General features: G+C 39.2%; 1 protein-coding gene across 3 annotated transcripts in view; it reads right to left on the bottom strand.

Moving 5' to 3' along the window:
• SPTLC3 (serine palmitoyltransferase long chain base subunit 3) overlaps positions 1–21371 on the bottom strand; it is a 287967-nt gene that overhangs the window by 59988 nt on the left and 206608 nt on the right. For 2 of the 3 annotated variants that reach the window (XM_052675638.1, XM_052675646.1), the window contains one exon: positions 18558–18888. The exons of the other annotated variant lie outside the window; for it this stretch is intronic. In XM_052675638.1, coding sequence (XP_052531598.1) covers positions 18558–18674 — 117 coding nt within the window. In that variant the 5' untranslated portion in view covers positions 18675–18888. The remainder of the gene's footprint in view (positions 1–18557; positions 18889–21371) is intronic. 3 annotated transcript variants of the gene reach the window in all.

Genomic DNA, 21371 nt, shown 5'->3' with positions numbered 1-21371 from the left:
TGCCCATCCCAGGCTGGATGGGGCTCTGAGCAAGCTGATTGAGCTGTAGCTGTCCCTGTTCACTGCAGGAGAGCTGAACTAGATGCCTTTTAGGGATCCCAACTAAAACAATTCTGAGATTCATGGATCCCAGAGATGGCACAGTAAGTCCTCCAAGAGGCATTCTATACCCACAGATTTCAATTGTAATTGCTAAGATGATCTAGAACTTGGTAACTTCTTAATATCTACTTAATTGTAATGATGTTCATTAACCGTTATTACATTGGCTAATTCAATCTTAGAACTTATAGTGAAAGGTACTGTACTTCAATTACTTGAAAATTAATTTAAAAAATCTAGAAATAAAATGTGCATGACTATTTTCAGTACATTACATAATAAAATACTCTTTCTAAGCTGTTACATTAATCATGCAAGTCCTAGCAATGAAGTTCAGAATGGCTTCCATTCTCTCATCTGAACTAACCTCTGCTATTCATTATATTTGCAGAAATTATTCATAAATAAATTCTGTCTTTAGGTTTTACAGCAGTCTATGTAGACACAGACAACAAGGGAAGTCCTCAACCCAACATGTTGTACTAATTGCCATTAGCAAATACACACCTATCCAGAGGCAAACACCTGGGAGCTGTGGTTCTTGGATTAAAAGAGAAGGATTAGGAAAAAGAAGAATACCAGAAATTAAAATACAAAAAATCACGTCTAAACATACTGCAAGAAAGGGATGACAGAAGTATGATTTGTTTGATTCAAAGACATGTTTTCAAACCCATAGCAAGCACTGAAAATCTATTTGAATTTGCTTTTGGATATGAACAATTTTAACTTGTTTTCTAAGAAAACAACGGGATTATGTTAAGTAACTTCTCTGTTTGCACATACCCTCTAATACCTTTTGAGATTGTAGACCAATTTTAATGAAATTTGGTGAAGAACTGGGGTTTCAAAGAAGGAAACTTCTCTGAAATCTTCAGAAAAATCTAATGTAACTCCTTCCTGCCCATCTGGAAAGTGAGAGATATGGTAGTCAAATTGGGATGTTCTGGAGCGGTAGAAGATTCTGGACACACAAGATGAAATCAGGCTTCTTTATTTCCATCATTCATGGAAAAAAAATACAGTTGTGTATACTTCACAATCATTTCTTTCTTACCCCCAATATTATTTCTAGTCCTGTTGCTGTAGGGCAAATGAAAAAACAATTACTACATCTTGGAAATAGTTTGAGTAGACAGTAGGGTGCCTTAGCTCTAAGTTTTTGTTTTATACTGATCATAATACCATAAAATGGTAGAAATCGGGGGACTTACTAAAAGCAGAGAATGGAACAGCAGAATAACAGATTTTGGGAAAGCACTACTGAACTTGGAAATAGAGTGTAACTGTATAGGAATGGTTTATAAAAGGAGTTAAGAAAAGACAGCCACGTCTTAGGAAAACAAACTCAAGTTGTAAAGGACAAAAAGCATCGCTGAAACAAAGGGGTAACAACTTTAAACTAAAAGAAGGTAAATTTAGACCAAGCATTAGGAAGGAACTCTTTACTGTGAGGATGGCGAGGCACCAGAGCAAGATGTCCAGCCAAGCTGGGGATGACCCACCCTTAAAAGTGTTCAAGGCCAGATTGGATCTTTGCAACCTGGTCTAGTGGAAATTGTCCCTGCCCATTGCAGTGGGTTTGGAACGTTAAGATTCCATCTAAATCAAACCATTCTGTGATTCTATAATAATCTTCTTTCTCAAATATGATAATTGGCAACAAAACCTAAAAAGAAGCCTCTCTCTCTGAAATAAATGCATTACTAAAGTCCACTAAAATGCAAAGACTTTAAGAATTCAGAAAAACAACAACCAGACAAACAAACAAGCTAAGTTCTGAGAAAAACAGTTGTTTAAACAAGTACAGATAAGTACAGACATAAGCCAAAGTAAAACTTCACACAGAACATGAATAAACCTTTACTCAAATATGGTTTTATTTGGAAAATGGCAGAGATGAACATGGTCTGCAGAAAAAAGAAAACTTTAAATTAAGAAAAGTTATTGTCATTTATAGCATTCCAAAACCATCTTCCTGCATCCTGAATCTCAAGTTACTATTTTTTCTTCACTTGATTTAAAAACTTAGAATTCTAAAAATTAATACCAATACTGCAACTCTTGAGAGAGATATGTTGAATAATTCCTTCATCCAGACTACATTATGTAAAGTGGTAAAACTCTTTTTAAAGAGCTGTCAGTATTGTGCACAAATTAGTAATAATCTCATAAAAGACATTTTCAGAAATTTTTTTTTTTATATATATGGATCAAAGCTAATCTCTTTGAGTATAGCAGCTGCTGGAAAATAACAATGAGGAAAGCACTATTTGCACTATCTATGCCTTTTTTTCTCCCTTCATCCCACTCGGTAAGAGGAAAGTAAAAACCCAGTTAGAGTTTCCCCATCAGCAAGGACCTAGGAGGCAGAATTTTGTGTCTACCTGGGGAGCACTGCGAGCTTCAAAGAAAGCACAGCTTGAATGCTCAGGAAACAGAGGGGGGTACAAGCACAAAGCCCTAGAGACTTCTAAAAAGGACAAATCTTTCTTCTGGAAAAACAGAACTTACAGATCCAAAGACTAAACGAGGTGAATAACCTGAGTTACCTTTTTAAATAATTTCCTCTGTTGTAGGAGAGCCTGATGTTTCCAAGGATGCCTCTTAATCTTTGTTTCAACTACCAGTGAACCAGGTTGGCAGGAGATCACATAGCCTTCTCCAGCCAAGCTATAATCCTTATCTTGCCTCTGTGACATGAGATTCCTGGCTTGCAGCAGGTGTGCTGACTTCTCCCTAGGACACTTCAGCAGTGTCTTGCCCCTGTGAGAGGCCGTGGCTCTGTAGTCAGGCTTAGCTCACTAACAGAAGTGGTCAAGCTTGAGTCTTGCTGGCATCCGCAAAGAAGAAGATGGCAGTTTATACCCCATTCAGGGTTAAAGTCTAACCCTCTATGTGTTTTAAGGGTTCCAGGTTGAAGTCAAGTTAAAAGACAAATGTACTTTTTTCCCAGTTGGCAGGAAAGAGGGTGAAGGTGGTTCAGCCAATCTAAATACACGCTTAGTGCTCAGTACTTGCAGCTTCATTTCCAAAGAATCTTTATAGCACAAAATATGGAGGTAAAATCCAATATCCCCTGTTGCTTGTTAGTTAACAAAAAAGATTAGTAGCTTTAAAAAACAAACAAACAAAACACTGAAAAAAAGAATGAAGTTTCCAAACTAAAGGTAGGCTAGGCTATACCCACTCACCATATGCTTAAATTGCTTGGAAGTAGCATGATTGTGTCCTACATCATGGCTAGACAACTGAAAACAGCTGTGAAACAGTTCAATGGTTACTGAAGATATAGGGGAAAAAGAAGGTACAGAAAGCAAAAGCATAGTTATGCCTTTTTCAGGTTCAGATTATGACGTTTGTCTGGACTGGAATGGAAGTGTCAAATCTTCACCCTTGCTCAGGTTCACCACAAAATGCAGACTATTTGCATTAGGAGAGAACACAAACTCTGGAATGGTGAAGTCATGACAAGAATGAAAAACATTTGAACGTGAACATTCCTGTACTGCCAGGAGAAAGGATCACAGACCACAATATTTTGAAAGATTTTCATTTTAGTGGGAGTCATTAGAAAAATCTGGCCACTTAGCTTGCAAAGCAGGACGCAACTATTTCCCCTTTCCATCTATGTCCACCAGCCTGTGCAGTGAATGAGAGCTAAATGTTTCCAACTTTTCCTGTGTTTCAAATCTCAGCAGTAGAATGTGGAAGATTAATACAGGAAAAAATGCAAGCCTATTCTCATTTCCTAAGATCCATACCAGTTTCTCCTACCTCCCCCTCTCAGTACAGCCCTCAAATCTGCTTCTGCTATCTTAAGAGACATTCTGCAGAGGTGCCCACATCTGCCCACAAGCCCTATGCTTAACTTTGGAATTGAAAAGAATATTGTAAAATTGAATTATTTCCTTAAAGAACATATACAAAAAAGATTATAGGATGTTTAGCCCAGACAAAGAGAACAGAACAAGGCTGTTGCAAAAAGTTACAAGAAGGTTATTCTGGAACGATAGCATGGTTAAAAGCTGGCTGTGGCAGCTACGGCAAGCACAGCTCCTTTTATTATAACTCATGCTCTGATAAAAATGTTCAGTCAACACTGAAGCATTTCATTTTAGAGTACTACATGTTAGTCAATATAAATGCTGGCTGTCAAATAATTTATGTTTCTATTTTTTGTGTCTGTCCTGTTGAGTAGTACTATTTCTTTGCTATTTGCAAAAAGGAAAGAAAAAATCACCTCCCCCTTTTGAGACTACAGCTGCTCACTGACCTACATCTTCCTGCCTTTGCGCCATTCCTTCCCCTCTCTTCCTTGCCTTCATCCTGAGATCACCAGCCATAGGCTCAACCCATCTACCTTTCACCTCCTCTTGGCTTTCCCTCTGTAGCCTCCAGCTACACCGGCACCCCAGCAAGCTCGGCACACCCCTGACCTAGTTCTCAGGGTGCATGTTCTGCCTTGAGCAGCTCCACCTCACTCCAGCTGAGCACTACTGCACCACTGAACACAGCTCACTCCTCGGAACAACCAAGCTAGACTCTCCAGTTCAACCACTGCTTTATCTCACCACCCCATTTCCACCCTGCCTGGACAATTTTCACTTGTGAGAGTGCTCTTTATCCCTTGCACTAACACAGGTTTTATTGACCTTGAGTTAAAAGTGAGAAGTTACAAAAGTTCCTGTTTTATCTTCACATGATTCCTTGCCCATAACACACCTCCCTAATTCTTAGATATTCTACCAGGTAGGTACATGTTTCTTATAAGCACGCTCTTCTCGTAACAGATGTGAAAGTGGGATGTAAACCAAACTATTTGTAATTGTAACCTGCCTGCCTTACAATCTAGACAACTTTGTATGTCGTCTGAATATGCTAACTAATCAATATTAGATAAATTAGATAATGCAGCTTATTTTTCCTATTCCAAAAGTTACCAGTATCTATACATAAGACATACTTCTGGTAGTTTTAGGGACATCCTTCCAATACCTTGCACGTGTGTGGTTTCAATTTCTTTTCAAGATTCAATCCTGTTTTCAAAATATAGAATATTTCACAGCCCTGGAGACATTATTAGCCATTAAACTGCTAGAATATTGTTGTTTAGGAGCTGTACTAAATCTTACACATTGAACGATATGGACTGAAAAATAATCAGAAATCAAAAACTCGTTCCATTTTGCAATGATCTGCCAGAACAGACAGAACTCTGCTTGTTTAAATCGTGGCTGAATGAGGCTAATAAAGAAACAGGACACCAGCTGTTGCATTAGGCTAAGAAGAAAAGCTCATTGCCCAGCAGCCTATAAAGTAAAACTGGTTCATGTGCTTCTACTATGAGTTTTAAGAAATTATGCCAGAAGATTTATCACCAGACTTTGTAACTCTCACTATCATCATGATCTGATAGGTAAATATGTTTCCTATTCCAAGAAAATATGTTTGGCAAACATGATTGCATGCACTACAGATTGCCATCTCTCATACTTTTGCAACAATATTGCATTGCAAAACTTGAGCAAATCCTGTGGAAAATTGATGCTTTTTTTGGTCCAAGCAGATAAGTGGGCATAACACAGCCAAGAATGCAATGCTCTATGCAATACTCACAAAACACAGCCTTTAAATGTCAGCCATAAGCCAGGAAGATGTAAAATCTGAACAAAGGCAAGATAGGAAGAAGTAGCAAACAGTGTAGTTTGCAAACAATTTATTCAGTCAGCCAGTTACCTACTGAGAAGTGCCAGAATGCTGAGATATTTCGATTTGTTTTCCCAACAAATCATCAGCCAAAATAATAAGAAAGCAAAAGAACCTTAAACCATCTTTCAGACTGTGTTTTTAAAGCAGAAGTCTTTCTTGTGTATCTGGTTATAAACTCCTTAACAGGCTTTTCACACTATTCAAGTAATTTTATTTTTTCTATTCTGAAAAAAAATCTTCTAAATGACAATCCCCCACATCTCAGAGAAGTAGACAAGACACTATAAAATGCCTAACCACCAATTTTCTGCCTGAGCTAACAGAAACTATTGGCCACAAGGTGAGAGGTTTGCATTCATTATGTTTCTGTCTTTATGGTCTGTCTCAAAGCACGTCTCTCACTAGAATGCCACCACTGAATGGGTGCAATATGCGATCAACAGGAGGGAAACCGAAATCATGCAGTCTTTGTGAAATGGGTAAGCATCAGCCAGATGACAATGATGACTTGCAATCTGCTTGCCTTCAGACCAGTCTCCTCTAAAGATGAAGAACTAATGCAGAACTGAATTGCAACAAATCAATCGATAAAACAGAATATGTTTAATTTAAACTCAAATTTCTGTAGGTAGACTGCTAGAAAATACATGTCCCAAGAGAAATGAGACCAAGCTATTCTGGCTTAACCAAGGCAAATAGAGCAGTAGATAGATAAACAGCTTTACACAATACTGATGACAAATCACTGATAAATTGAGAAGGCTGATGAAAATCCTGTATGAATGAAGGCACGTTTAATATATACTGCTCCTATATGTACAAACTATTTTACAAGAGAAGAACAGAAAATACAGTCTTTATCTCAGAAAATTTACGATCTAAATAAATTCCACAGAAATTCAATATTTGCCATGCAGAAATGAGTTAGAATACAAGTAAGCAGAGCTCCGTGAATTCAGGGAGTAATAAATTCTTGCTTTCTATGTGTCTCTTGTTGACTGACTTTGCTACCGAATATAGAGCAACTCACAGATGGAAACTTCCTCTTATTCGGTACATAGATCAAATCTCTCTTCTACTAGAAATTGTCCAGCAAACAGGAGGAATGAGTTCACCCAGCAGCTTCTTTTTAAACAAGGAATTTGCAGGGCCTTTCTTCCTTTATCCAGCTGCCTACTTTAAGAAAGAAGCTTTGTCAAATCATAATGAAAATGGCTGACAAGTTCACAAGTTGTTAAGGAGCCGACATATATGATCTTGTTCATTACTAGCAAAGAGTTCAGTAACTTCCACTTTGGGAAAGCCACCAGAGATAGATCTCTAATGGAAAAGCTACAGTGATTTCCTTCCCAAATCAAAAAGGTGGCGTCAGGGCTTCTTTTATACAGTAAGACAGAAAACACAGGATGTTTGCTTTGTCAGAAGAAAAATTTAGGAAAAGCCAAGACACTGACAAAGAACAGAGAAAAGACGCCAGATACAGATAAGTCAACTTGTGCAGTTGAGAATACTACACAAATGTAGAGAGATGAAAGGATCTTGTAGACGTCTCTTAATACTGATAACTGGTGCTGGATTTCTATGCTGAACACCAATGCCCAAAGATCAAGATTTTGGGGCCAGTCTGCTCACCTATCCATGCTTACTACAGACACACCAAACGAACACAAGATTGCTTTCTTGTAGACCTTTTTAGTCCTGCATCATCAGGTTAAAGACAGTACTCTTTGGTAGAATTGTATGTTTGTAGCTTTCACTACTGAAAAAGGCATGAGAGATGGCCAGTTAATTCCTTCTCAGGGATGCAGCTACACTTCTCCTCATGCAAAGGGTTTATCCCAAGGTAAAACTGAATTTTATTAAAAATACTCAGTTCCCAAAGCACGTCTCCTGTCTCAATACAGAAAACTGGCACATAATTATGTTGCTAAAATGCTTGGATATGCACACAGCATATCTTACATTTCACACTACTGCACGTTTACGTACCATTCGATTCATACACATCTCAAAATTAACACAGACAAAATTGATAAACTATCCATATCTTTAAAACACATGTAGATTTTAAGAACATCCTGTCATAAAACCAGGATGTTGTCACGGGATGAAATGAACAAAACATTTTTTTCTTTAAAAGTTGTATATTTTGCTAAGACACTGTATTTGTTTTGAAATCTTTATTTATTCCTGCTTGGTTATGAGTAAGAATCAGACACTGGAATCAAGGGTTCTGAGTTCAGCTTGAAGAAACACTGTTAAGAAACATTTAAAATCAAAACCAACTGACAGCTAAGGTCCACCCACGTGACTTACTTCATACATTATTTGATAAAGCAATTTTACATTTCTCAACCTGGATTGCACAGGACTGTAACACACACACAATAGAATCTACTTTCTAATGCTCCTGATATAATCACAGATACACCAATCCAATACTTAAAGGCTTATAAAAAGCCCACTATTGGCTCTTATATAAACCTAATGCATGTGGAAAGTAATTGAGGGGTGGCTTACAGGTGGGGGAGGACTGTGATTAGAAGAGAGGAAAAGTGTTGGTGATTGCATCAAATCACTGTTTTGTTTTCCTCACAATGAAAACAAAACTACAAAAACCAACAAGATTTCTCCTATGGGTTTTAACACTCCCCAACCTCCCAGACAATCTCAGACCACCCACACATGCAAAACAAAAAACTGTTTATATAACAATGACGCAAGGAAAGATTGTATGGTGACAACACAAAAGAGTGATGCCTTGTACTAGGAAGATACAACATCAACAGATATGCAGACTTGTGCTGAAGTAAAATGCTACCTTTAAGCACGCCTGGTGTCAAGTGACTGCCAGAATTCAAAAGCTCATATTAGTTGAATATGAATAATAATTTAAAAAGCTAAGAAAGAAAATGCATTGATTTTTCAAATGCTTTCTTGGATCATAATATCCCTTCAACAAATGCGCCCTCACTGCATTGTGCCTGTGAGTTCTTTCATTGTTTGGTGCTGGTATCTGTGCTGTACCTGTAGCTCTAGAAGTGAGGCCAATCAGCAAGTGGCCTGAGCAGGAGATATGTTTGATCAGATCACAGCACTGGGATTCTCTCTGAGTAGCTAAAAGCTGACAGTCACAGACAGTCTTGAATTTATTTCTCAGGTTATATTCCCTATCTCAATCACTACAGTCACTGACACGTGGCTGCTGATGACTTTAGCTGTATTCTGCTGTCTCCAGCAGTCATCTCTACAGATCTCCGCCACAACACCGTGCACAACCTGCAGCTACCTTTACCTTCAAGAAGTGCAACCTACAGGGGCCACAGAAAGAGAAACATTACTTTCAGAAGATGAGCCCTGAGTTTTGAGGGGGCAAAGGAAAAGATGGCAATCTGATTATGCGGACAGACTGGGGTACTCTCTTGCAACAACCCCAAGCTCTGGCATGTAGAAATGGCTGTTGTGATTCCAAGCGTAGGTCAACAGCTTTGCGAATTCAAGAGCAGCCCAGCTGAAGTCTCAGATAGTACACATGAGTCACAGAGGGCTGTATGCCAGCTCTGAAGACCACATTAATCATTAGCAGTGACAGGAAAGCAGAAATTATAATGGAAGTTCCTCGAGGAAGCAGAATGCAATGTGTTGGCAGCTATAAAGACTCCAAGTCTCAGCTCCTCACTACAGATTAGTCCTTCCATATTCCTGTTGCTCAGTGAAAGAATCTTCACTTGTTGGTAGGCTGAGAAGGGTGGAAATAGATATTTATGGAAGATGGGGGAAATAACACAGCACATGCCAAAAAAAAGAAAGGCTGCAGCTGAATGATTTCCAAAATGACTGAGATGATCAGAATATACTAAGCTCTGCTGTGCTACATCTACACTAGATGCTTTCTTAAGAATTTGAAATACTTAGAGAGATACGGGTCACTCTGAGATTGGTGTTGAACTCCCTTCTATGAGCAAGGGAGGGAGAAAGCCATCAGGCCAGAGCAGGTTATGCATTACCTTGTGCTGAAGACATATGTGTGCACTTAGATATTTTCAGCCCTTCACCTCGAAATTTCAGACCAAAGAGATCTTGCTACGTGCTTCAGATATCTATCGGAATTAACATATCCCAAAGTGTGCATTTTTAGTCTGGCACAATATTGCTTGTTCCTGCTGCCCGCTCTGCTCCTTGAATTCTGTTTTTCTTCCCAACTCAATATCCATCCTGCAAAGACAACTCTCTCAGACAATGGCCTCATAAAACTTCTGGTTTGGTTGTATTAAAAAAGTGGTTTTTTTTTCTGTGGAAAAATTAGCAGCTAGGAATGGTAGGAATTATATGGCTGGACCAAGGATCATTGTAAGGAAATTTAATTTCCTGTTCAGTTGCTTGATGCTACAGTCTCACCACAACAAATGCTAATTGTATTTAGAAAGAAATTAAAAAATAAAAATTCTTAAGAGAGTTCATACTTCTGTTGGCAGCAGAAACAGATCTGCATAGCATGATAAACTAAAGGCTCTTTATGTTGTCTAGTACCATATAAAACAGGATTTGAATCACCACTGCACATTTGCAAACAGCAAGCTGTGAGAAGCAACATAATGTTAACCATATTCTGGCTTAAGTTAGGTTTTATACAGACCTAGACAATCCCCAAGCAACCATTACCTTATCATTCTGCTCATTATACTCATGAACTGCTTCTCCAATGAAATGCAGCCAGCTACATCCCTTGCTAAGAAAGTACGTACAAAAATACGTATTTCCTTACTTTTTCTGAAAGCTGTATTACTGCTTACAACTTTCAAAGGTAAGTAATCCCTATGCTGGATTGGTGTTAGCAGGCAGGAAATAGGACTAGCCACTTCATGACTTTATTTTTGTTTTCATTTTTAACTTAATTAGAAAATTACTCTAATGAGCAAGAGTAAGTTCCTGTGAAAAAATGTAGTTATTTACCTAAGATGTAGATATAATCTCAATTTAGGAGTTTAATACATATGGAGCGAGAAAGGAGTTCCTGGAGAATACACAGCATTTTCCAGAATAAGTGTATCGCAGCAATTAAGGAGATATTGATAATGCATTATTTTAGACAGTCTGAAAAATGAAATGGTGCATAATCACCTTCTAGGTGAAATTACCAAGCAAGTTAAAGCATTTGTTCTTTGAAGGAAAGACTTGAAATTAAGCAAAAGTGTTGAGATTTTAGCTGTAATTTTGAGATCATCATTAATGCTGGCCAAATTGTTATCCTCTAAAAAAACCACCATTTTGGCAAAACTTAATTTAAAAAAATGTAGACTAAAACTCCAGTAGTATTGTGCATGGCACCAGTGAAACTCAATGAGATTATCTGACTTTTTTTTTTTTTTAATATGGATAGGTCCTCTGACTCTTGACAAAGTGATTTTCCAGAATGCAGAAGCCTGAATAGCATGTAAAGCTATAGCTATCTCACTAGGTAGTTAACCACAAGAACCAAAGTGGGCTTCTGTAACAATTCTGTCCAACCCTATCACCAGAGAAACGCTGCCTTCTTATACTATAGGATCACAGACCCACTTAGACTGGATGAGTCAGCAAGTCTCTGGTCCAAACCTCCTGTTCAAAGGCAGGACAGTATAAAATTCCAAGCAGGAATTTGCTCAGAGATTTGCCCAGCTAGGTCTGGAAAGCCTCATGCTGCAGGTTCCACAGCAGTCTGTCTCAGTGCTGTTACCTACATCTTGAATTTTTCTTCTCTTCATATGTGAAATCTCTCCTGTTTCAACAGCTATTGTCTCTTTTTCTCCTATGCACTTCAGTAAAAAGCCTTACTCAGACCACACAGCCACTCCTCACCAGGCAGATGCTCCAGCCCCCTGACCATCCTTGGTGGCTCACCACTGGAGCCACTCCAACTTAGAATAATGGAATTGTATCAGAAAGCCCATCTAGTCCAACTACCCTACAGAGAACAGGGACATATGTGGCTAAACCAGTTTGCTCAGAGCCCTGTCCAGCCTGACCCTGAATGTCTTCAAGGACAGGGCATCTACCACCTCTCTGGGCAATCTGTTCCTGTGCCTCACTGTCCTTATTGTAAAGAAACCTTCTTTATATCCAATCTAAATCTCCTCTCTTTTATTTTGAAACTATTTCCCCTTGTCCTAAAACAACAGAACCAAAGACTCTGCTATACAGTCTTCTTTCTTAAAGCTTCCCTTTAGGTAGTGCTGCTCTCACTTTAGGTAGAGACCTGCTCTCAGGTCTCCTTGGAGCCTTCTCATCTCCAGGCTGAACAGCTCCAGCTCTCTCAGCCTGTCCTCAAAGGGAAAGAGTTCCATCCCTTCGATCATTTTCATGGTCCTCCTCTGGACATGCTCCAACAGGTCCACATCCCTCCTGCACTGAGGATTCCACATCTGGATGCAGTACGCCAGGTGAAGTCTCACCAGCACAGAGTAGAGGGTCAGGATCACCTCCCTTGCCCTGCTAGCCACACTTCTTTTGATGCAGTCCAGGATACGGTTGGCTTTCTGTGCTGTGGGGGAACACTGCTGGCTCATGTCCAGCTTACTATCCACCAGTCCAAGACCCCAAGTCCTTTTCACCAGGGCTGCACTCTGTCCTTACATCTCTCAGTCTGTAATGATAGTGGAATTGACACGACTTGGGTGCAAGACTGTGCAGTGTCAGTGGGCCCAAATCTGACTGAAGCATCCTAGATGTCATCCAAAAACTGTCAGGTAAAAGTGGATCAATATACCAGCTACGCTCTGTTAACACAACCCAAGATGCGATAGTCTTCATCTCTGTCAGGCTGCCCTGCTGGCTCATATGTAGTGGGCTGCCTGTTAAGACTCACAAACCCTTTTGGGCAAAATTGTTCCCATGTCATTCTGTAGCCTGTACCAATGCAATGCAGCTTCGCATTTGTACTTGCTGAAATACTTGATGCTTCTGCTGACATATCCCTCTGGTCTGCCTAAATCTCCGCAAATGATCGCCTTCTTCTCCAGTATATTGTCTGGTCTCCCCAGTCTAGTGTTGTCCACAAAGTTGGTGAGCAGGTATTCTGTTTTCTTTCTCCAGTTTCTTGATAGTTCCCACAACAGACCCCTGAGAACACATGACCAATCTCCAGGCAAAGTATGATCCACCAATCACTAGCCCAATGATCCAGCCAATCATTAATCCATACACTAGTCTACCCACCAAGACTGCAATGTCCCAACTAGGATATGAGAACTATATTGCTAAAGTCAAGGTAAATGATACCTACCACTCTCTTCCAATTCACAGACTAGTCTCTTTATCACGGAAGACCATCAGTCAGCCAATTAGCATTTACTTTTTGTAAATCCATGCTTACTGTTCCCAGTCACTACCACCTTTATACTTCAGAAACAGTATTTGCTGGAAAGTACCTATATCTTGAAGTTGGCTGGAACATTTGCCTTTCGTAAGTTATCAGGGATCTTCTTTATGTCCATGACCTTTCAAAGATGAGAGTGTGAGACTCTAGTATAACATCAGCCAGCATATTCGGATGCAACCCTTCTAGTTCCATGCATTTATATGGGCTGAGATTTCTGAAGAGATCCATAACTCAATCTTCCTTTACTGGCAGTTCCTCTCCTACTTAAATCTTGAAGGCTTCACAGACTTTGTTAGTGAAAACCAACAGAAGCATTAAAAAGCCAATACAGCCATGCCTGTACCTGCTGTCAGTAAGTCATCCAATCTATTGTGAAATGAACCACATTCTCAACATTTATTTATTTACTAGAAATGCAGCACTAAGAGCTCTTCTTGCTTCTCTTGATATCCTTTGCAATTGTTAACACCAAGTGAAATCTGACATTCCTAACACAATTCAAACATGTCCTCCTTTGTAACCTGTTTTTGCTTTAGTCTCTTGTGGATTGCCTGGTTGCACCAGAGGTCAGTCATAGGTTAACTGGTTAGCTAAGCCAGTCTCCTGGTACATTTACATTTCACAAGTACAGTGGTGAACTGCTCTTGTGTTAAGAATAGGCTGTCCTTAAAGACCTGATGTCTTCCTTAAGCTCATTTTTTCCCATTGAACTACCATTTGCTTTTCTGCATGCTAGGCCTCTCAAACCAAAGCAAATAAATACACAGTGTTTTTCCTAAGGCTTAAACTTTCAAAAGTTAATTACCTGAATATAGGTATTTCCAGGTGCTAACAGCATAGTGACTCCAGTCCTACTGAAAACTTATTTGTCCTATGCAAAAAAATCTCTAGACTTATATTAAAATCTAATGCAACGTAATTAAATCATTGCTACAAGAGTCCTTTACTGTTACATGTGCTTACATACTAGTCACATCTCAGCTTGCTGAAGATTGACTTCAACATTTCCTGCTTCCAAAGCATTGAGCTCATCACATAGCAAGGCAGATGACAGAAACAAGGGTGTGGATCTGAGACCTGTGATTAATGGCAGAGAGTGCTGGTACAAACCAACAAATTTCTGGAGCTTGGAACTGAAAAGTCAGGAACTAAGGATGAGGAGCTCATGTCTATGGTGTCACGGAAGCAACAGGTAAAGTAATTGGTAGGGAATGCAGACTGGAAACCAACTCTTAACATCTTGCTGTCTGTCACTACAGCTATACAACTCTTATGGGGATACTGCTTTCCATCAGTACATGCACAAGCGAACAAGTCTTAAAGGTTTATGGGTCAGAAATGAGCCAGGATGGGGTCAAAAAAGTCTCCTTTTTTTTTTTTTTTTTTTTTTTTTTTTTTTTTTTACCCCAAACAGCACCAGTAAAAGATACTTCAAGAAGAAAAAGAAAAGTTCTATTCTGATCATTACAGTTGCACAATGAGGCTACAAACTTGGAAAAGTTGTTGTTTGATCAGCTTTAAGCCCTCCCTCCTTTCTCTTCCCTTATTAATAAGTCTTATCGTACCACAGTAATTGCAGGAATCAATTTATTTTTTTTCCCCCCACAGGGCTCATTAATATTTATATTAAGCTTCCAAAGTGCTCCAGTTATACTAACTACTAAAAAAGCATATGAAGCGAATGCAATATATATACGTGAGAGTACACCACAGAGAACAACTAGAAGAGGCATTCAGAATATACAAGAAAATGAATTCAATGAGAACAGCTGCATGGCATATTCTTTTCATTGTTTGGTGTTTGTTTTTTTTTTTTTTTAAACAATGTTTTCTTCAAAATCTTTGTTAGAAAGTGAGTTATGCTGCAGTGCAGAAAAGAGATGAAGAAAAGCATAGAAGGAAAAAACACTGAAAAGACCGAGGATGACTGCTGTAGTACTGAATTAATAGGAGAGTAAAAAGGTTAGGAGGAAGACCAGATGCCAAAGGACAAAAGGTAAATATAATCAGCCTCTGAATTTTAGAGCACCCACATGCCAGAGGTCATCATGTCTTCTGGCTATCAAATAAGCGAGGTTTTCTGAGTTTGACATCATCCTGGGCTCCTTTCTGCTATCAGAATAGTTTGAAATCTGTGAAGAAGATGGTAGCCTGTTCACTGCAAATTTCTTCCCAGCATTCTTAGTGTAGAATGGGGAAAAAAACCCCAAACAACTAATGAATAGCTTCATTCTATCTTGGAGGATCTTTAAGGCATCCAAGGAAATGATCTATCAAATAAATACAATTGTTGAATGCATATCATAGAAAAAATAAAGTTCCCATCGGGTCAAACGTACCTATAGTTTTAAAATATGATATCCCCTACAACTGACACTCAAAATAAACAGAAACACAATAGCAGAAGAAACCACAGCTGGACCTTTCCTGACTACTACAGTTAGATAACTAAATAGGCTAGCTACTGAATTGTGCCTTACAGAATGACCAGACCGGGTTTCAGATTCTGGATTAAAAGCACAAGGGAAATCTTGGGTCTAACTGTAGTCTAGCTTCCAATGAATGCTACCAGCCAGAACCAAAGCACTCAGACAAAAAATATTATATATTACGTATAATGTAATAGAATATAATATTTCTTGTATCTAAAATATAATAATATATATATTAAAATAATCTCAGAAGCTGTTCAAAGTGGTCTCTCTCCACTAAAGTAGCATACCTCTTCCCCAAAAGCAACAGCATCTCTTCTGGCAGAACGCTTTAGTTCATCTTTATTATGCAGCTACCTCCTTTACTTTCCTTGATATGCTACAGATTGCTAGAAGCAGCCTCTCTGCTCCCCTGCATTTGATCATCCCTATTTACCCTCCACATTCCGTTAAACAAAATTGTTATTTCAGAAAATTGGAGGCTTTGCTGCATCAGAATTGTTTCTCTTTCTGTCATGCATGTCTGCACACAAATGTTCTTACATCATTAAAATGCATTCCTTGAGACTGTTTTCAAAGGCAGCGTCTCCAGTGCAGTGCTTTCTGTGTGCTCCCTAGAAAAAAGGCTTATTGAGCCACCTTCTGTAAAGCCTGATGTTCTAGTCAGCCAACTGCAGCCAACTATTGCTACACACTCTTAGCTTAGAAGGCTTCACTGTACAGTACTTTTACTGCAGCCTCAGCACCATCCTTTGTCAGACCAGAACACCTACCTGTCTCTTTCCTCTCCAACTTGCAATATAACACACCTGAAACTAAGCCCAGGAGTTAAAAACTGCCATAAGTCTCAAGTGCTAGAATCAATATCATCAGCCTCAACCTGAATATTCTAGCACTGTATTTCCCACAGCATTAGAACTGTTTACAGGTGAAATAATCTGAATAGGCAGTAAAAATATGTACGTGTGTGAGTCCTTGGCACAGTATTAGGGGAAATCAGAGCAACACGGAGGAAGACTGAAACCATGACAAAACTGTTTCTGGTTCCTGCACAGACTTAACTGCGCTCCCAGCTACCATTTTTGCTGCTCCTCAGATCCCAGCTGTAAATGGAGGAGTATGCCTCAGCAGGGTGTTGCAAACATAAGACTGTGATGTTGCACACCTTCAGCAGTAAGCCATGTAAACAGACCAGGTAAGAAGGAACAGTATCTATTCCTGTAAAATAGGATAAAGCATAAGTACCAAACAGGGTGAGGCAGCTGGGGTGGGGAAACAGACCAGACAGGAATGGGGAGATTCCTACCGGGAGTGAGATTCCTGTTTCATACAGGACTCTTGTCTGTTATTGTTTCCTTCTTTCCCAGTCTGCATTAGAAGCAGGAAGGGAAGGAAACGGCAAGTAATTTGTAACACAGTGCGAGACTTGGATTTATCAAATCAGCTTTTGACAACTCTCCTGAACTTCTTAAAACTCTACTTCCTCAGCCAAGAGCACATCTCTCCCCTTCCCTTCCAACCACATGGTGCTTGTAGAACTTCACTAATTCCGCAGGTACATCTACTAGAATTTCTCTAATTGTCTTCCCTTTCAGCCCAGTCTTTCTTTTCTTTTTGCTCAGCCTTACTAATATTCTTCTTTACTTCTCCAGACATGTCTTTTCTATTAAGGAGGAAATCCTAATTAATCTCCTCCCTGTGAGTTCTTTAAAAACTGCTACTGTATAGCATTTAATAATAAATGAGTAACATGGCTTAGTCCTCGAGATTTGCTAATCAAACAGAAAACAAAGATTTCTGGCATCATAGTGGCAAATAATAAAATATAAAAAGATTAGGAGATAGAAGCTAGATTAGCTTTCTGAAAGCAGATTCCAAGAAAGGCCTTTTTTATCATTGCACAAGGTTTTGTGCTCTTTTCATCCCACACAAGCCTGTGATCAGGAAACACCCATACCAAGGGAGACACCTAAAGCCAGACAATCGTTAAGCTTGACACTGGGCGTGCCTTCATTAGCAGTGCTAGGTGCGTGAGAGCTCCATTTATAAAAGATATAGGATAGCAGTTTACTTGTAAAATAGCGAAGCCCTTGCCACACTTCTTGCCTAAAGCTTTCAACAGGCTCTGAACAGAGATGATCAGGTGAGCACTGAGGCTCCTGAAGTAACTTCTCCATTCGCCTTTAACCATCACACCATGCTGTAAAGCCAACCTCTCCTTAATCGCTACAAGAGTTCCTATTAATGACAACAACAAGATGCAGAATTGGGATGCTTTAAGACAGATTCCCAAGCAGATTAGGTACTGCAGAGAGGTACTTACATTCAAGAACTAGGCTCTTCTGGCAAAGGAATATCTTTGGTTTTGTGGTTTTTTCTTAGAGATGCGATACACCCACTGTTCTACAAAATGCTCACGTAAATGAGAAGTGTTGATTTGAATGAAAACAGCTTGAGAAAAGAGACTTAGATTTTAAGCTGTAAAAGGCTGTAAAGCAGACACCAGTGAAGCAGGTATTAAATCAACCATGCAGCAACATACACATCAGGAAGGCAGCTTCTCCTGCCTACATTTTTTTGGTTATATTTGTACAACAATAATTCTCTTTTTGAAAACCTCTCTACACACACTCAGCTTCCCACTGGTGATTTGTACATTGCATAGTGAACTCCAGAATCGATTAAGATTTAAAAGGAAACTGCTCCCCCTCAGATTGTTGTCCCTGTTACAAACTAGAGTGTAGTTAATAAAATAAGTTGCATGAGCATTCACAACTTTTACTGCAGTAAGATAACAAAAAATATGCAGTATCACATCCTGAGATTACAAGAGTTAGCACGCAAGCCAATGCCATACCACCTGTGCAATGGAGACCAAAGCCTTCATAAAACTACCTTAACGAGCAACGTTGTGACTACTTTCAGAACTGAGACAGTGAGTAGCCAAATCTTACCTTAACTCCTTTGGTAATTCCATTTTTCTTACAGACTCCACTTTTTAAGACGTTATTCTGTTTCTGATGGTGATGATGATGTAGATGTCCATTACAGACAGCACTGGGATTAGCCATCTGTTTAAATTAGTCAGATTCTCAGTTCTTAAGGGTGTCTTGGGTCTTTCTACAGTACAAAAGACAGTGGGATGAACAGATAAAGTCCTTAGTTAAGGCCTGAAAGGTATCCAACTGGTCTGTCAGGATTTTCCAGGATGAGAGGAGGAACTATCTTTTGCAATATCTCAGAAACTTAGAACTCCTTCTTCCATATACCTTCAGTTCCAGCAACCTAGAATGGAAAATGCATAGCAGAAGGTGTACTCTGAGAATCTCTGAAAAACACTGCTCATTGTCGGCTATTGTATGAACACAGCTTTTATGAGTCAACAAGACTGCTGCAGCTATCAAGAAGTGGGTGGACTCAGAGGCGGAGACACTTAAAGATATATTACCTCCAAATACCTCCCAGTGAGGAACATTACACTTTTTTTCCTCTCAATTACACTCCATACAGAGCTATATTACTCCATTTAAGGCAAAGTAATAAAATGTTTTGAAAAATTAAACAAAATAATTGGTTAATTTGCAAGCTTCATCTTATGAAGAGTATGCTAGCTGAAAAAATGTAGTGTTTACTGAGTAGAACAGAACACTCCTTTTTTTCCTGTTATTTTAAATCTCTTATAGGCAGTAATAGACACAAAATTAACCTTCCAAGGAAATGGAAAGCATTTCAGTATTAAAATGAAATCTTTACTTAGAACTAGAAACAATTTCTTTGGCTCCATCTTACAGATACAGGCACGGGTCTTTACCGTGGTGAAGTGGCCCTTTAAAATCAGTTTGGCATGCATTATGTGAAATTCCATGCTATTACAATCAGTAAGAACCTGATTTTTATAAAGTACATCAATTTAGGTTTATTACTGTACTTCAGATTTTAGTGGCAAAGCATAAAAGTAAAGGTGTTTCTGGCAACGTGTGATAGAATTCCTTCGTCCAAAAATAATTAAAATTAGCATGGAGACAGATTAAAGGAAATCTATACAATAATATCCATTTTGGAAAACAGTAAGGATAAAAGGTTAGGAGAGTAAAAGTATGTGTAATACAAAAAAACAAAAACCTATGTCATCTTGGAAACGAAACGTAAGCAATATATAGAAAATGCAGCCTAAAACTGGAGTACAACATGGAGGAGATTAAATACTACATGAGCACTGAGAAAATACACAAAAAAACCCACATTGCATTGACTTTGCAAACTTGTTTTAGCCATGTATTGAACTGCTAAAATATATTCTTCCTTTGAAGGTTTGCAAAGTAGGATGCCTGCATAGGTTGAGACCAAAGCATGCTAACGCAACACAGACCTGATCTGAACTGCATTTAAAAGGAATATCTGTGTATTTATTTCTTCTTCATTATGGTTGTTTCGTATCACTTTCTGATTTGCTGAGTTTTCCATTAAGATGTGTAGATAACCTCCACAATACATTACCTGGTAGCACTTCAGTTGTGAGGAAATCCATCCTTTACTAGGTTTGATTTTGATCTCCTTGGAAAGAAGACTTCTACTTACATATTCCAATTAAATTGAGAACTGACTGACTAGCAGAGCTCAGAGGTTACCATCAGTGGTGCAGAGTCTGGTTGGAACTAAGTATCTCTGTTCTTGTTCCAGTCTTGTTCAACATCTTGATCAACAAAGTGAATGAAGGGATAGAATCCACACTCAGCAAATTTATTGGTGATACAAAGCTGGGAGGATTGGCTGATACATCTGAAGGCTGTGCTACCATTCAACAAGATCTGGACAGACTGGAGAGTTGGGCAGAGAGGAAGGTTTAACATGAGCAAGTGTAGAGAGTCTTGCACCTGGGCAGGAATAACCACATGAATTAGTACAGATTAGGGGCTGACCTGCTGGAGAGGAGCTCTGCGGAGAAGGACCCGAGGGTCCTGGTGGACAACAGGTTGGCCATGAGCCAACAACGTGCCCTTGTGGCCAAGAGGACCAATGGTATCCTAGGGTCCATTAAGAAGAATGTGGCTAGCAGGTTGAGGGAGGATAGAGACCCCTCTACTCTGCCCTCCTGAGGCCATATTTAGACTACCATGTCCAGTTCTGAGCTTCCCAGTTCAAAAAAGACAGGGATCTCCTCAAAGGAATCCAGCGGGGGATCTGAAAGATGATAAAGGGTCTGGAGCATCTCGCATATGAGGAAGGGCTGAACCTGGGTCTGAGCCTGGGGAAAAGAAGACTAAGAAGAGATCTGATTAATGTTTATAAATATCTAAAATGGAGGTGGAAGGCAAATGGTTGAAGCCAGGCTCTTCTCGGTGATGTGTAGTGATAGGACAAGGAGTAATGGCCTAAAACTTGAACATAGGAAGTTCCATACTAACATGCAGAACTTCTGTATAGTAAGTGTGCCAGAGCACTGGAACAGGTTGCCCAGAGAAGTTGTGGAGTCCCTTTCTATGGAAATATTCAAGACCTATCTGGATGCCTACCTGTGTGAACTATTGGAGGGAACCTGCATTAGCAGTGGGGTTGGACTCAGTGATCTCTTGAGATTCTGTGACTCTGTGCTTGTGACTATGTAGTGATAAGATCAATTGCAAGTCATACTAACTGGTGAGAAGTTCATATTTGCAAGGAAAAGAAAGAGATGAGAAAAGCCCAGCATTAAATATTATAAATAGTCAATAATATTTTACTGCACATCTGTCACTGATGAGGCCTTGATAAATGAAACAAGATAACAC

The sequence above is a fragment of the Tympanuchus pallidicinctus genome, unplaced genomic scaffold (genome assembly GCF_026119805.1).
Source record: "Tympanuchus pallidicinctus isolate F22 unplaced genomic scaffold, pur_lepc_1.0 scaffold1, whole genome shotgun sequence".
Lineage (NCBI taxonomy): Eukaryota > Metazoa > Chordata > Aves > Galliformes > Phasianidae > Tympanuchus > Tympanuchus pallidicinctus.
Note: the sequence above shows the minus strand (reverse complement) of the source record. Positions and strands in the feature narration are given on the sequence as shown.